The sequence below is a fragment of the Heptranchias perlo genome, chromosome 24 (assembly GCF_035084215.1).
Source record: "Heptranchias perlo isolate sHepPer1 chromosome 24, sHepPer1.hap1, whole genome shotgun sequence".
NCBI lineage: Eukaryota > Metazoa > Chordata > Chondrichthyes > Hexanchiformes > Hexanchidae > Heptranchias > Heptranchias perlo.
Window position 1 is genome coordinate 11,950,385 of NC_090348.1, and position 17,847 is coordinate 11,968,231.

The 17,847-nt window shown below is 44.4% G+C and overlaps 2 protein-coding genes across 2 annotated transcripts in view; one reads left to right on the forward strand and one right to left on the reverse strand.

Annotated features, from left to right (window-relative positions):
- LOC137341568 (microsomal glutathione S-transferase 1-like) overlaps positions 1-17,847 on the reverse strand; it is a 248,054-nt gene that overhangs the window by 10,190 nt on the left and 220,017 nt on the right. The window lies entirely within an intron of this gene.
- The window catches only part of slc15a5 (solute carrier family 15 member 5), a 39,828-nt gene continuing 30,061 nt past the window's right edge, over positions 8,081-17,847 (forward strand). The window contains exon 1 of the mRNA XM_068005336.1: positions 8,081-8,450. Coding sequence (XP_067861437.1) covers positions 8,081-8,450 — 370 coding nt within the window. The remainder of the gene's footprint in view (positions 8,451-17,847) is intronic.

Here is a 17,847-nt window from a genome sequence, read left to right on the forward strand (position 1 = left end):
ATGTGACCACTTAAATATAATTGGCAATTATAGAAGTAGAAAATCAGTTTTTCCAAAAGCTACAAACATTCTAATTGAATTTTTCAACTTTTTCAAAGCATGCATGAGGCAACAGAGGTGGCTGCCAAAACCCAAGGGAAGGCAAAATAAATGTGGAGGCAGAAAACAAGGTCTGTTGAAAAGGGTACGGTAGCATAGTGGTTATGTTACTGGGCTAGTAATCCAGAGGCCTGGACTAAAATCCAGAGTCATGAGTTCAAATCCTGCCACGGCAGCTGGTGAATTTAAATTCAATTAATTAAATAAAAATCCTGAATTAAAATACTAGTATCAGTAATGATGGCCATGAAACTACCGGATTGTCGTAAAAACCCATCTGGTTCACTAATGTCCTTTAGGGAAGGAAGCCTGCTGCCCTTACCTGGTCTGGCCTATATGTGACTCCAGACCCACAGCAATGTGGTTGATTCTTAATTGCCCTCTGAAATGGCCTAGCAAGCCACTCAGTTGTAAAATCTCGCTCAAGAAGGTGGCTCACCACGACCTTCTCAAGGGCAATTAGGGATGGGCAATAAATGCTGGCCTTGCCAGCAATGCCCACATCCCGTGAATGAATTTTTAAAAAAAATGATGATGAAGCACAGGACCCAAAACCCCTGCTTGATGGTTGGTGAAGTGAGGTGGGTGTGAGGAGTACTTCTTTACTCAAAGAGTGGTTAGAATGTGGAACATGCTACCACATGGAGTGGTTGAGGCGAATAGCATAGATGCATTTAAGGGGCAGCTGGACAAGTACATGAGGGAGAAAGGGAGAAGGATATGTTGATAGGGTGAGATGAAGTAAGGTGGGAAGAGGCTCGTATGGCCCTGTGTGACAAAAATGTATTTTTTGATTTGCATTCCTTTTTTGGTCAAAACAGCATGTGAGGAGTTAAAGTTTTATCGTTACATAGAGGTGACTGGGTATTTTTCAAAGAAAGTTAGCTCAGAAACCAGGCACTTTGTGTAGGTTTCCTGAGCCATACAAATGTAAACTGTAATGTAATGACTAGTTCTTATGAGGAAGTTTAAGGCATTCATTATTTAAATGGCCAGAGATATCACATTCAAAGACAAGCATCTTATGCCCCACTATAAAACAATGGGTGGCCTTCTAATTAAATTGTGGAAATTACAGTCCTGTGTATATGGGGTTTATCTCTTATATTTGCAAAGGGTTTGGAATTATATCTCTGTGGAGAAGTTTATTTGGGAAGTCAGTTGCCAGGTGGTCAGTTGATAAGCTGTAGTCAGCCTTCAGCAAGCAGAGGGTCTACTAAAGATTTTTCCATCAAGAAAACAAGCTGAGCTTGTCCTTGATTCCATGATATGTGTCACCACACAAGAAGTGAACAACTATTTCCATATGTTCAATATACATGTGAGAGATGGCTCAGGGAGCAGCATCTTTAATATTTTGATATATACCTAGAAGAGTAATAACATTTATAACACATTGTTTTATGCTGTATGCCGTTTATGTAGCTGCTTTATTTAAATAAGCCCGAGTCTCAGTCTGATAGAATGTATTCAATCTGCTTGGCAAAGATGAGGGTAATGATGTGGTGGCATATGGTTCTTTCCAGTAAGCCGACACACAGTGGTAAGGGTTCTCTGTTCAATCCCTGGATCTTGCTAACATTTAACTGGATATTGGATAGTTGAAGGCACACTCCAGATCATAGGGGAAGCAAGGTCCGCATGTGGGAGTGGTCAGTAATGTTGTATCAGAGTAGAATATCTAATATGAAAGCACAACACCATGGCATCTTGTTCCCGTTCTAGGGAACCATCCCTACACAGGACAGCAGCACAGCAAGCCTGGCAGGAGCTGGTGGCCAGGTGGTGTCCGGTACATTCACAGCCTGGTAATAGATGTGGAAGAAGAAGCAGATGAAAAATGGCAGGAGGCTTTATCGTGATGGCGTATTTTCGGAGGGTCTGCTTTAAACCAGTCTACAAAGCCTGCTAGGAGATTGCACTTGGAGATAAAGTGGTGCAGACCCAGTAATAGGGATCTGAGCTCGATTTTTCAGTCCTCCAGCACCTGCTGTACTACTGTGTGACTGTACAACATACCTATCAAAAAATGGAAGGTAATTTTCATAAGTCAGTGATTCTCAAACTGTGAGCACTACGAGGAATGAAAATGGAAGCGGCACTGGAATGAAACATTTAGTTTCAATGGACCATTGTGTGGTCAGGCCCTTTGATACAATGTTGAAGTTATAACAAACACTGATTCACAAACTCATCAAAGCTGTGAAAACAAACAGATTACTTTGGAAACTGAAGGGTTTGCTACAATTTTGATACTTTGTTACAAAAGGCTTGAAATGGAGACAGAGTGTTCCACTGAATGTTCTATTGATAATTCCACAACCTGCTCCGACTGCGATCGAATAGACAGATCCAGGCAGAGTCTGCACTGGCTCATCAGTGACCAGCGAGTAAAGGAAGCCATCATTCTGATCTTTGCCTAGAAACACGATCCACCCGATAGCATGAGATCCTGAAGAAGCTGAGATTGAAGCAGCCAACATGGACTTACAAGAGGAAGGTCCTGTACAACAAAACATTGATGGCTTTGAGTACATTACAGATGGAGCAGATAGTGGTATTCCCCGTGATACGGTTTATTTGGACTTTTAGAAAGCCATTGCCAAGGTTCCATATGTGCGATTACTAATAAACTAAAGACCTTGGGAATCCAGGGTAGAACATGGTACTGAATAAGCTGAAACCAGATTTTAAAAAATAAGAGACAGAAAGTATTTATGAGGACTCAGTGTCAGATGGAGAAGTGCAAAATGGAGGACCGTGGGGTCAGTGCTTAAATCCGTGGGGTCCAAAATTTCAGGGTCCCTGCTCCGCTGCCTGAAGTGAGTGGAGGGGGGGAGGGCGGGGGGGGGGGGGGGAGACATATGGCCACTCTCTGCTGAGGACATTAACCCTGTCTCAAATCCCAGGAATGGGGGTCATTTTAATAATTAGGGCAGGTGGCCCATACCTGTGGAGGTGCAACAGAGGCGCCCACTCTGAGGAAGTGCCAGGTAATCAGAGCAGCAGTTGGGGCGGGTGCTTCTGTTTGCCTGTGCAAGCACAGGATAATCCATGTGTCATCTGAACTCTGTGCTGTAACAGTTCAGTTCAATGTAAACACTTACAGTATTTCACCAAATGGGTTTTTGCAAACTTTACAAACATCATGTGAACTCTTCTAAGATGTAGGTACTGTTTCCAGCGAGTACTTCATCAATAAAAGGTTTCAATGTGGTCCTGTGGTCCAAGATTACTATACATATAAGATCATGTTTCAGTTCAGAGAGAGCATGGGCTTCCTCCAGGAAACTCTAAGCACAGTCATGTTACTGGTCATTCACTGGCACCTGGACCTATTATTGTATTTTAATGTTAAGACAGTCAATTAAACATAAAGGGTCAAAATTGCATAAAATATAAATTTCATACCCCAAAAATATTTTCTATAACTGTCGCACAGAGTGTCACACAAATGTCAAATACTTTACCAAATTTCAACGTGGATGCATGCAAATAAAACACAGTTTTTTTTTGTTTTATAACACGCCCATGGCAAAGGGTGTCCCTTGCAACAAGTGCAACAGATGCAGAAGCCATGACCCAGCGAGGTTATCCAGTGAGTAGCTGAGCCATACAGGCCAGTAAGATCTCAGCTTCAATCCCAAAATGGCAGGAGTGGTGGTTCAATTGGCCTTGCCACCACCACCACCACCGCCCACCCCACTCCCCACAGCCCCCCGCCACCCCATCCCAATCAACCAGGACTCCTGATTGCCGTCCATTAACTCCTGCATGTGGGTAGACAACAACAGCAACAACAGCAGCAGCAGCAGCAACAACAACGTACATTTATATAGTGCCTTTAACATAGTAAAACGTCCCAAGGCACTTCACAGGAGCGTAATCGGACAAAATTTGATACCGAGCATAAGAAGATATTAGGACAAATGACCAAAAGCTTGGTCAAAGGGGTAGGTATTAGGGAGCATATAAAGAACATAAGAGAACATAAGAAATAGGAACAGGAATAGGTCACATGTCCCCTCAAGCCTGCTTCGCCATTCAGTAAGATCCTGGCTGATCTTCTACCTCAACTCTACTTTCCCGCCCTATCCCCATATCCCTTGATTCCCTTAGTGTCTTAAAAGGAGAGAGGTGGAGACGTTTAAGGAGGGAATTCCAGAGCTTAGGGCCTAGACGGCTGAAGGCACAGCCACCAGCGCGAGGGCAGAATTGGAGGAACACTGAGTTCTTGGAGGGTTGTTGGGCTGGAGGAGGTTACGGAGATAGGGAGAGGCGAGGCCATGGAGGGATTTAGACACAAAGATGAGAATTTTAAATTTGAGTCATTGCCAATGTAGGCCAGCGATCAGTGGATAAGGACATGATCAGGCTTGACTGTGCCTTCAGCAGAGGTGAGGAAAGCAAGAAAAAGAAAACTTTTGTAATATTATTTTTTGTTTGACAGTTCTATCAAACAGATCTGAGGCAAGTACAACAAAATATCTGGTTCTCCAGCAAGACATTTTCACATTATTCACACAATGATCTAAGTGCTAAATCTATTTTTAACGGCATTGCTGAATCGTTACATAAAGTGGTAGATATTAGTGTGAGGATTTGGGGAAAAGAGCTGACAAAATACTGCATATTGACATTTTTAGTTTTACAGCATTTTATCAGTTATATATCACACAAAAGCTGAACGTGTGACTCCCTCCATTAAAATAATGAGCAGCAAATTAAATGATGGTTTCATTTTGAAAAAAAAAACTTGTTAAGTTATAACTTGTTAAGTTATAAAAATGAAATGAAGTTTGGTTTATGGACTGGACGATCATATCTACCCTGGACAACGTTCAGTAAATGTTGGCCCATTTAAAGAGCCAAGTAAGGTACTTTGCCTTTCCTACTTTTTAAGCTGTAATTTTCTATACGGATGCCAGTACTGTGACAGTACTCCGATATTTAGGTTTCCCTACTAGTCCCAACATGCCATGTCATTGTCTCCCAGTCCGGGAACACTTCGATTTTAAAATTCTCACCCTTGTTTTCAAAGCCCTCCATGGCCTCGCCCCTCCCTATCGCTGTAACCTCCTCCAGCCCTACAACCCTCCGAGATCTCTGCACTCCTCTAATTCTTGCCTCTTGCGCAGCCCTGATTTTAATCGTTCCATTGACGGCCATGCCTTCAGCTGCCTAGGCCCTAAGCCCTGGAATTCCCTCCCTAAATCTCTTCAACTCTCTACCTCTCTCTCCTCCTTTAAGACGCTCCTTAAAACCTACCTCTTTCACCTCTCCTAATATCTTCTTATGTGGCTCGGTGTCAAATTTTGTTTGATAATCGCTCCTGTGAAGCGTCTTGGGACGTTTTACTACCTTAAAGGCGCTATATAAATGCAAGTTGTTATTGTTGCTGTACTTACACTCACACTCACATTCACACACTCACACACTCACACTCCACATTAAAACCACAAGCCACTGCCAGCCATTGCTGGACCACCCCCTTCCAATCATGACCTCGATCCCCCTCCCAGTCGTGACCTCACCACCCCTCTCCCGGTTACCCCCCTCCTGACCGCCCCCTTCTCCCGGTTACCCTCTCTCTCCCTCTCTTGGTTGTCTCCCCTCCCTTCCACTCCCGGTCGCCCTCCACCCCTCCCAGTCAACCCCCTCCTGATCGCTCAATTCTCCCAGCCGCCCCCTCTCTCCCTCTCCTGTCATCCCCCTCCCTCCGTCTCCCAGACGATACCCCCCATCTCCCAAGACCTACCTAAAGGCCGCTGCCAACTACGCCTCGACCCCAAATTCGAATCCTCTTCGCGGGCAAGCTGCGTGGGTATGCCCTGCAGGTGTCCACAGCTTGCTGGTCTGATGTAAATGAGGCCTGAGGCCCGAGGGCCAATATTTGGTGGGCTTTGAGCAAGGAAATATTTCTAAGCCAATATCTTGTTTACTCTTAAAAGCAGTATGAAGGCTGTTTACAAAGGGGTACAAAGGGAAGCATTAAGCCAGTTAGTCTTAGATAGAGTGACTGAACAAAAGATGTTGGCCTAGAAATTCCATATGGTGAGTTGCACCACATTTAGATCCATAGAAAATGAGTTGCACCAGCCGATAGACTGGAGACGTATTTACACCAGAATTTCCTGGGTTAACTCATTTGCATATCCATCGGAGTAGTGATTGGTGTAAAACTCAGATAAACAGGAGTAATGTGCTGGGGTGCACATTAGAGTGCAGAAATTAAGAAGATGGTTCTGGCTGAAGATGACAGCAGTCGACTGGGGGAACAGTGCTTGGCTCAGTCAGTTTACTGTCAGCTAGCCGTCTCATTACTGCTTTTTGTGCCAGGAATGTCTAACACAAGACACCATGGCAGTGGCAGCCAAAGAAGGAATGAGGGCAGGGAAGTTGATGCCACATTTTCACAGAGTTCTGACCTGTGAACCCTCCTTGATGAAATAGAACGGGAGAGAGTCAGAGTGTTGGGGGTGCATGGCAGGAAACCTACCAAAAATGTCACTTGTGCCATGTGGAGGGAGTTGGCACTGGCACTGAGTGCCAATGCTCTCACCCCCAGGGATACAGATTGGCACTTCATCCCAATTTAACTAATATTCCTTTATCAAAGACACAATCTGAGTAAACTGTTTACTTACTTACATATGTAGCAAATCATTGACTTTTTGGTGACTCAGTTTTGGATTCTCAGAATCTAAATGAAACTATTCTCACAGATTTTCTATGTTTATTTTTCTATTTATTTAAATCTTGAGATTCTGTCTGGTACTGAATACATGGCTTTGCATTATAACATTACACTTAGTGCGTTACATTTTAAAGTGTGTAAAACTTAACATTTTGACTTCGGAGATAATTGGAGGTTTTAGCAACTAATAGCTAAACATTTTTTGGTGGGGTTAGACGGAGAGGCAGGGTGGGGCTGGCTCCACTCTACCCAATAGTGTCTTCGAACTGTTTGCCTGGAATTTGGCAGCTCTTTGACTGTACGTGACCAACTCTTGTAAGGCAGTCAAGGCTGGTCTAATGGGGCAGAAAAGTCACACAGTCCATGCACAACAATGTACAGGCCACATACTTATACCGGCAGGCAGGGTTTAATGTGTATATTACCTTTATCTTATGGGGCTGTAATCATTTGGTTCTAATCATCGTTATTAAAGTTAAATTACAAATGCCTTGTGACCATATGAACAAATAATGAGGAACAGTATAATATGTTCTAGGGGCTGAAATAGTTATCCCGTTTAGTGTCTGACCCTAAATATTGGTGTGATGATGATCTCATGATCCACACCTCATTTTAAATATTCAAAAGGACGTTAGTGCTCTAAATGAAACATTCCATTTTGCCACACACCTGCTAACTTTCACCTTTCATTTCACAGACTGGCAAAAGAACTTCCTTATTAATCGGAGAAGACAATTGCAATATTGAAGTTTATGATGAACAGTCTTGCTTAAAAAAGAGTGCATTAAAAACAGGGAAATTTTATGTTACTTCTGACTTTATATATGGTTTGCTATGGAGATGAAGCATTGACATAACATTGAAATTGATGAACAGGATGGTGAAAAGTAATTTGTTTGAAATGAAAAGAAAAAATCTGCAAACACTGGAAATCTGGGACAAAAGCAGAAATCTCTAGATATTTATAGCAGGTCAGTCAGTCTCTGTAAAGAAACCAATCAGGTGAATGTTTCGGTTCTGGCCCTTTGTCAGAACCCTGGCCTAACAAGGTATTATTTTAAACAGTGCGCAGTGAAGATCCGACTTCTCAAAGCTCAAATAGTGAGATGACCATTTGGTTATCAATGCAACAACACCAAGGTGCGATAAAAGCTGTGAAATAGTAGCACTTGCATGTGGAATTCAAGCAGTAAGTCGTACCAGCGTGATAATTGGATAATAAAAGACCTGTCAGATCTGCTGCATAGGTCCTCGGCCCGGCTGTCGCTGGGGCAGTCCAGAATGGCAGTGGTGGATTTGAAAAATCTACAAGAAACAGATTGTCTTAATCCTTCTAAATGGAGGAGAAGGAAACAGAGAAGATTCAAATCAGAGCAGAGTGCAGGGACACGGTATTCTAGAAAGAAATGGCAGATTGTGATCTGTCTGCTTTCGGTGGAGCTGTGTGAACGCTTTACTTACTTTGGGATTGTGTGCAACATGATTCTGTTTTGCACTGTGAAACTGGGCTACAAGAACTATCAAGCTGCCATTGTCAACCTGTGTTTTGTTGGAGCTAGCACCTTGACTCCAGTCTTGGTGGGATGGTTTGTAGAGTCTTGCATGGGAAGAACCAAAGTAGTTTACATCTGTGCACTCCTTCATTTTGTAGGTAAGACTGGATGTGTCAGAATTTTTGATTGATTTATTGTCACATATACATTTGTTATCTCAAAGTATATTTACTGTTTCCTACTTCAGTTCCCTGTGCACCATGTAATGATGGGATTGAACAAGGGTAGAGGGAATTTCAATATGTTTAACGTTAACAGCTAATAATATATTAACATATTGTTTTTTTATTTATTCTCGAGATGTGTACGTCGCTGGCAAGGCCAGCATTTATTGCCCATCCCTAGTTGCCCTTGAAAAGGTGGTGGTGAGCCTTCTTTTTGAACCACTGCAGTCCGTGTGGTGAAGGTTCTCTCACAGTGCTGTTAGGGAGGGAGTTCCAGGATTTTGACCCAGCAATCATGAAGGAACGGCGATATATTTCCAAGTCGGGGTGATGTGTGACTTGGAGGAGAACTTGGATGTGATGGTGTTCCCATGCGCCTGCTGCCCTTGTCCTTCTGGGTGGTGGAGGTCGTGGGTTTGGAAGGTTACATATCATATGGGTGACCAACCACACTGGGTGTAATATAATTCCAATCCAGTGAGAACCACATTTTAAACAAGTCAGTCAGACCCTGGACATCTTGGGGGCATTCTGGAGTTACTTCTTAATGTTTAGATAATGTAGATGCTCCCACTCTTATGATACTAAAAATGAGCAGTCCAAGCACCAATGCATAGAGGTCCGTTATCACTGAGTTCCATACCAGGCACAATTGGCAGTATAACTTGCATCTATAGGTTGAGCAGCACGCTCTACATACTAGGGATGGGCAATAAATGCTGGCCTTGCCAGTGACAGCCACATCCTGAGAATGAATATAAAAACAATATGTTAATATATTATTAGCTGTTAACTTTAAACATATTGAAATTCCCTCTACCCTTGTTCAATCCCATCATTGCTCTACAGACCAGTAGCTGTGGAAAAACTGTACTCCTAGTGCTTTTGAAGAGAATTATATGGGGTTATTTTCTTCTAAGAGCAAGGAAGAGGGTAAAATCACCGATCCTGCACTCCCTGCTAGAAGCTGCCCCTGAAGGAAATGTGAGTTGGAGAATCAGCCCAACAGTGTCATAGAACCATCTCCAACTTGTGCTCCCTTCAAGCATAGCTCCTCGCTGGGAGTGTGGAACCGGAAAATTTACTCTCAGATTTTCCAACAAAAGTGCCTGTATTATGAGCTTATACTTAACTGTATTTATCCAAAAAATGTCACCTATCAAGTGCACAGTATTAGCTGGTAATATGGTGTGCATTTTTTGTTTAATATTACTACTTTGTTTTACTCTGTACTTGTTTCCTTAAAATAGCTTAAGAGCAAATTGCTCCTATACACATTTTAGATGAGCATTAACAGTGGAAATGCAAATTTCAGTTCAAATCAGTTTCATGTTTGTCGAGGAATCCTATCTAGTCTCAATGGGAAGCGGTTCAACAGAACTCAGGAATTGCACAAATAAATTAGTGGTACCCCTGAAAAATTGAGAAGGTTTGGAAACACAATGATGCTTAACGGCAACGCAGCCAACCCACAGAGGAAGAAATTAGACCCAGATCACAGGCTGAGCTGATCTGGCCATAACTGTCAGTCTTGATAGGAAACCGAGGAGCACAGCTGGGCACAAAGGCAGTTAGAGGCCAAATGGCCAGAAGGCAACTTAGAAGGTGGTTGTGGAGCGTGATTGCAGCTGACCTGCAGGTCTCTGGGCTTGGCATTGTGCGGATATGGAAGGCCGAACTAAATAAAAAGAGTGAACAGCGTAGGTCTCTAGTTTTCACAACCTTGACTGGACGACACGTTGCATTAGATGTGATTTGTTATATTTTGTAAGGCCAAAGGAAAGTGTGGTGTTGGTGTACAATGTAAAAAATGTAAGGTTAGCATTTTAATGAGTGATCAATTTAAAAAATATATTTTATTAACTACCTGAATTGTGTTACTTTTTATTTGCTACATGTATTTTAATTCTGTAAAGTCATTGTTTACAGGGCAGTGAATTTCTGGTGAAGCAAGGTTTGGCTATGTTCTTCACCTGCTGTATTTGGTTTCACAGATAGAATTGAGTCTGCATTGTGGAACAATTTATTGTGTAAATATTTCAGGCAGACTTCTTCACTGGGAAAGTAGAAATAGAGACACTCAATTTTATCCTTCCACTGCCAACACGCTACTTGCTCAACACATGTGAATGTTACAGAAATAACTCAAAGTTATTACGATAATACTATTTCTTTTAATGTCACAATGTTGATGCATGCTGCCAACATAGTTAATTGTTGACTGAAAATCTATTACAAATGCTGTATTTTTATGATCTAGTAATTATTAATGATATTCAGTTATATTAATTTATACTTACCCAGAAAAAAATGTAATATTATATAATGTTGGTGGTGCAGCATTTTGATTAAGAAAGAAAGAACTAACTTGTGTTTATATAGTGCCTTTCATGTCCTCAGAATATCCTAAAATATTTCACAGCCAATGAATTATGTTTTGAAGTGCAGTCACTGATGTAATGTGGAGAAACATGGCAGTCAATTTGCCCACAGCAAGGCTCCACAAACAACAATGGGATAAATGACCGGATACTTCCAGTGCACGCCTGAACAAGGAGGCCTGAGGTTCAATTGAAATTGGGCCTCAAGCATCATTGCGATAAACTTGGTGAGCTGCCGGCGCCTGTCGCACCTCCAGAGGCAGCTTGTCCGTGTGGCCACATCAAATTTGGGCCTACTTGCCTCACAGCAGAGGCCCTCAGTTAAGTCCCAGGGGAAGGGGGGGGGGGTGGTGGAGCACAGGAGAGAGGCGTTAGTGGGCTGCAGCAGCCTGCTCTAGTGCCGAGGATCAGGGATGAGCACTCCTGCTCCTCCCTACTCCGCATGGAGTGGGATATCTCGCGGAATGCCCCGTTAGACTTTTTTCTGAACCCTTCAGCACAAAAAATTTTTGCACCGTAACTTGCTGGAAGTGTGAGCTGATAACGGCATGGTGAGGGCAATGGGGCAGCTGGGAACTTGGTGAACGGCAGGACCAGCAGTCTATCTCCTTAACCAATGAGATTTAAGGATTGAGAAAGAAACGGAGGAACGACGGTGAAGGAGGGTGAATTAGAGTCAAATTAGGTACAGAAAGAGAAATAAAGAGAGGGAAAGAAAGATTGGATTAAGAGAAAGAGAAAAAAAGAGACAGAAAAGAAAAGTAAGAAAAAAATTTAAATATTTAAAACTAACATTTTTAAAATCTCTAACAATTTACCACCTGAAGGAATGAGACTCCACAATTTAAATTGTTCAATTTCTGCGTCAAAGAAGTTGATTGGCATTGCGTTAAAAACTATCACGTCGTTAAAAGGGTACTTATACTGTTAAATTCCAGGCTTACCTGTCTGCGGCGAGTTTATTGGGCAATTAATGTGCAAATCCAGCAAGACCTTAAAAATAACTGGGAGGCTAAGGGCAAGATGCCTTTTGTGGGAAGCAAACGGTGGAGTGGCATAAATCGACCAGTAAGTTCTAGAGATTCCCAGCACATGGTATATCTCTTAATCCCCTGAACTTGCTGCCCAATTTTCACATTAATAACGGTGCGCGTCATTAACACACTGTTATTTTTCCAGCAAGATCCGGCCAAAGATAAATGTGGTGGGGTAGCTCTGTTAATAAAGGATGAAATTGGTGTAATAGTGAGAAATGATCTTGGCTCAGAAGATCAAGATGTCGAATCAATTTGGGTGGAGGTAAGAAATAGCAAGGGAAAGAAATCACTGGTGGGAGTAGTATATAGGCCCCCTAACAGCAGCTACACTGTAGGGCAAAATATTAATCAGGAAATAAGGGGTGCTTGTAAAAAAGGTAATGCAATAATCATGGGCGATTTTAACTTTCACATAGATTGGACAAATCAAATTGGCAAAAATAGCCCAGAGGAGGAGTTCATAGAGTGTATTAGGGACTGTTTCTTAGACCAATACGTTGGGGAACCAACCAGGGAACAGGCTATTTTGGATCTGGTAATGGGGAACAGGATTAATTAATGATCTCAAAGTAAAGGATCCTTTGGGAAGCAGTCATCATAACATGATAGAATTTCACATCCAGTTTGAGAGCGAGGATCTTGGGTCTGAAACTACTGTATTAAACTTAAATAAGGGCAATTATAAAGGAATGAGGGCGGAATTGGCTAAAGTGGACTGGGTAAACAGATTAGATGGTATGATGGTGGATAAGCAGTGGCAAACATTTAAAAAGATATTTTATGACTCGCAACAAAAATATATCCCTGTGAGGAGGAAAGACTCCACAAAAAGGGTGAAGCAACAATGGCTAACTAAGGAAGTCAAGGACGGTATCAGGTTAAAAGAAAAAGCATACAACATGACAAAGATTACTGGTAAGCCTGAAGATTGGGAAAACTTTAAAAACCAGCAAAGGATGACTAAAAGAATAATAAAGAGGGAGAAAATAAATTATGAGAGTAAACTAGCAAGAAATATAAAAACTGACAGTAAAAGCTTCTACAAGTATATAAAAAGGAAGAGGGTAGCTAAAGTAAACATTGGTCCCTTAGAGGATGAGACTGGGGAAATAATAATGGAAAACAAGGAAATGGCAGAGGAATTGAACAGATATTTTGTATCTGTCTTCACAGTAGAAGACACTAATAACATACCAATAATAGTAGAAAATCAAGGGGCAAAGGGGAGGGAGGAACTAAAAACAAACACTATCACTAGAGAAAAAGTACGAGGTAAACTAATGGGTCTAAAGGCTGACAAGTCCCCCGGATCTGATGGCTTGCATCCGAAGGTCTTAAAGGAAGTGGCTACAGAGATAGTGGATGCATTGGTTGTAAGGGAGTGAGACAGAAGGCAGTTTTTTTTTTATTCGTTCATGGGATGTGGGCGTCGCTGGCAAGGCCAGCATTTATTGCCCATCCCTAACTGCCCTTGAGAAGGTGGTGGTGAGCTGCCTTCTTGAACCGCTGCAGTCCGTGTGGAGACGGTTCTCCCACAGTTTTGTTAGGAAGGGAGTTCCAGGATTTTGATCCAGCGACGATGAAGGAACGGCGATATATTTCCAAGTCGGGATGGTGCGTGACTTGGAGGGGAACGTGCAGGTGGAGCTGTTCCCATGTGCCTGCTGCTTTTGTCCTTCTAGGTGGTAGAGGTCGCGGGTTTGGGAGGTGCTGTCGAAGAAGCCTTGGCGAGTTGCTGCAGTGCATCCCGTGGATAGTACATACTGCAGCCACAGTGTGCCGGTGGTGAAGGGAGTGAATGTTTAGGGTGGTGGATGGGGTGCCAATCAAGCAGGCTGCTTTGTCCTGGATGGTGTCGAGCTTCTTGAGTGTTGTTGGAGCTGCACTCATCCAGGCAAGTGGAGAGTATTCCATCACATTCCTGACTTGTGCCTTGTAGATGGTGGAAAGGCTTTGGGGAGTGAGGAGGTGAGTCACTCGCCGCAGAATACCCAGCCTGTGACCTGCTCTTGTAGCCACAGTATTTATATGGCTGGTCCAGTTAAGTTTCTGGTCAATGGTGACCCCCAGGATGTTGATGGTGGGGGATTCGGCAATGATAATGCCATTGAATGTCAAGGGGAGATGGTTAGACTCTCTCTTGTTGGAGATGGTCATTGCCTGGCACTTGCCCGGCGTGAATGTTACTTGCCACTTATGAGCCCAAGCCTGGATGTTGTCCAGGTCTTGCTGCACGCAGGCCCGGACTGCTTCATTATCTGAGGGGTTACGAATGGAACTGAACACTGTGCAATCATCAGCGAACATCCCCATTTCTGACCTTATGATGGAGGGAAGGTCATTGATGAAGCAGCTGAAGATGGTTGGGCCTAGGACACTGCCTTGAGGAACTCCTGTAGCAATGTCCTGAGATGATTGGCCTCCAACAACCACTACCATCTTCCTTTGTGCTAGGTATGACTCCAGCCACTGGAGAGTTTCCCCCTGATTCCCACTGACTTCAATTTTACTAGGGCTCCCTGGTGCCACACTCGGTCAAATGCTGCCTTGATGTCAAGGGCAGTCACTCTCACCTCACCTCTGGAATTCAGCTCTTTTGTCCATGTTTGGACCAAGGCTGTAATGAAGTCTGGAGCCGAGTGGTCCTGGCGGAACCCAAACTGAGCATTGGTTATGGGTGAGTAAGTGCCGCTTGATAACATTGTCGACAACACCTTCCATCATTTTGCTGATGATTGAGAGTAGACTGATGGGGCGTTAATTGGCCGGATTGGATTGGCCAGATTGACCAGTTAGCCTAACATCTGGCATTGGGAAAATGCTAGAATCCATTATTATGGAAGTAATAGCAGGACATTTGGAGACTCATAATACAATCAAGGAGAGTCAACATGGTTTTATGAAGGGGAAATCTCGTCTGACAAATTTATTAGAGTTCTTTGAGGAAGTATCGGGCAGGGTGGATAAAGGGGAACTAATGGATGCAGTATATTTGGATTTCTAAAAGGCATTTGACAAGGTGCCACATAAAAGATTATTGCACAAGATAAGAGCTCATGGTGTTGGGGGTAATATACTGGCATGGATAGAGGATTGACTAACTAACAGAAAACAAAGAGTTGGGATAAAAGGGTCATTTTCAAAATGGCAATCTGTAACTAGTGGGGTGCCGCTGGGGCCTCAACTATTTACAATATATATCAATGACTTGGATGAAGGAACAGAGTGTCTTGTGGCCGAATTTGCTGATGATACAAAGACAGGTGGAAAAGCAAGTTGCGGTGAGGACACAAGGGGCCTGATGTTACCAGGGCTGCGGGTTCTCGGCGGGTGGACTATCGGGCACATGGGTAACGCGCCCAGCGAAATCAGTCAGCTCCCCACGCGATCGCAGCCTAATTGGATCCACTTACCTGCTCCTCCGGGTTCCCCACTGCTGATCTGCGCGTCGGGCGGGCTGCGCATGCGCAGTAAGATCTGTCAGCTGGAGGAGCTCTATTTAAAGGGGCAGTCCTCCACTGACAGATGCTGCAACAAATAGAAAAAATTACAGCATGGAGCAGCCCAGGGGGAAGGCTGCTCCCAGTTTAATGATGCCTCACTCCAAGTATCAATACATGGGGTGAGGAGGAGGGGGAGGACAGAGATCTTCCCCCCCGGCGGGCGGGAGGAAGCGGCCTGCCTCTGCCACCAGGAAGGCCTGGCTCGAGGTGGCAGAGGAGGTCACCAGCACAACCATCATATCGCCCACCTGCATATAATGCAGGTGGCGCTCCAATGACCTCAGTAGGTCAGCCAAAGTGAGTACACTTACTCTCTCCCCTACACTCCGTCTGCCACATCGCCGCCCCCACCCCACATCTCCTTCTGCACTGCCAACACTACTCTGTCACATCACCCCTCATACCCACTCAAACCTCATCCTCATCTTACCTGCACCTACTCACCTCGCCAGTACTCATCCCACCACTACCACTCAACCCAATCCTCATACAATCTCATGGCTCTATCTCATACTCACCCTCTCGTGCATCTCTTTCACGGTCAGCCTCACTCAACCTGCCACTACCTGTGCTGCAGCCACAGGGCATGCATCACATATGTGCAGTAGGCAGCGTAAGGCAAACGTGTCGTGAGCATGAAGGGGATGCACAAGGGTGTTTGAGGGTTTGTCACGGTTGTTACTTATATTTAATTTCTGAGCAACTCACATCACATATTATATTGGCACCACTACTGCCATGTCTTTGCGAATCTTGTCTGGTTTGTGCAATAATGCCCTTTCCTGAGGATTACTATGAAGACCCACAACTGATGCCACCCATTGTGTCACTGCAGAGTGGATGTAGGTGTATTTGCAGGGCTCTTCTGTGCAGACGGCTGAGAGACGTCGGCGATGTCCCCGGTGGCACCCTGGAAGGATGCGGAGGAGAAGTTGTTGAGGGCAGTGATGACTTTGACAGCGACAGGTAATAAGATGGTGCTCGGGCCAGCCGGGAGCAGCTTGGCATGAAGGAGGCTGCAGATGTTCACGACTACGTTGAGTGACTCTGAGCCTCCGTGTGCACTGCTGCTCAGAGAGGTCCAGGAAGCTGAGCCTCGGTCTGTGGACCCTGTGGCGAGGGTAGTGCCCTCTGCGACGCATCTCTCTCTGCGGTTGCCCTCCCTCCTGCTGTACAGGTGGATGTGTCACAGCGCTCTGTTGTGGAGCTCCACGTGTCAGAGGTGGACGGCGTGGATGGCGAGGCTGGTGAGGCTGGTGATGCTGTTCACCCGCCGAGGAGGTCATGACTGCAGCTATGGCGGCCCCAATCCGGAAGATGTACATCGGAGGGGGTCCGCAAGGCAGGTACATATCTCTGGACCCCGGGGTAAGTGTGCAAGTTGGTGACATTGATTGTCAGGAGGAGGGTGATGGAGGCCAAACTTTGTCCCAAGTGACAGAGTGGCCTCCTGCAATGGGTGAGGGTCTCCCCCCCACACCTGCCAAATGGACCTTTGCAGCTGCCACAGACTGACAGCTGCAACACATCCATTTGAACTGGGAGTGTTTCCCCCAGTGTGGGAAACAGGCCCAGTTTGCTATAAAATCCCACCCCTCCTCACATAATCCCTTAATCAGGTCTGTTAATGAGCTGAACAAGCAAAATAAATACATTCAAGTGGCATCCCGCTGGCTTTAATTGCCTGCGGGATTCCCACCAGTGGGGGCTGCGCGCACACGCCGGCATGCCAATGGGGAACCCAGAAGTGCACGGGTTCGAGGCGGGTTCCGGTCCCGCTACGGGATTTCCCGATTTTCAGGGCCCCCCGCCAGGAACGCACCCGATAGCGGGTGCTAAAATGCTGCCCAAAGTATCTGCAAAGGGATATTGACAGGTTAAGCGAATAGGCAAAAATTTGGCAGATGGAATATAATGTGGGAAAATGTGAAGTCATCCACTTTGGGAGGAAAAATAAAAAAGTAAAATATTATTTGAATGGAGAAATATTACAAAATGCTGCAGTACAGAGGGATCTGGGTGTCCTCGTACATGAAACACAAAAAGTCAACATACAGGTGCAGCAGGTAATCCAGAAGGCAAACGGAATATTGGCCTTTATTTCTAGGGGGATGGAGTATATAAGCAGGGAAGTCATGCTACAACTGTGCAGGGTGCTGGTGAGACCACACCTGGAGTACTGCATACAGTTCTGGTGCCCTTATTTAAAGAAGGACATACTTGCATTGGAGGCAGTTCAGAGAAGGTTCACTAGGTTGATTCCAGGCATGGAAGGGTTGTCTTATGAGGAAAAATTGAACAGGTTGGGTCTATACTCATTGAAGTTTAGAAGAATGAGAGGAGATCTTATTGAAACATACAAGATTCTGAGGGGACTCGATAGGGTAGATGCTGAGAGGATATTACCCCT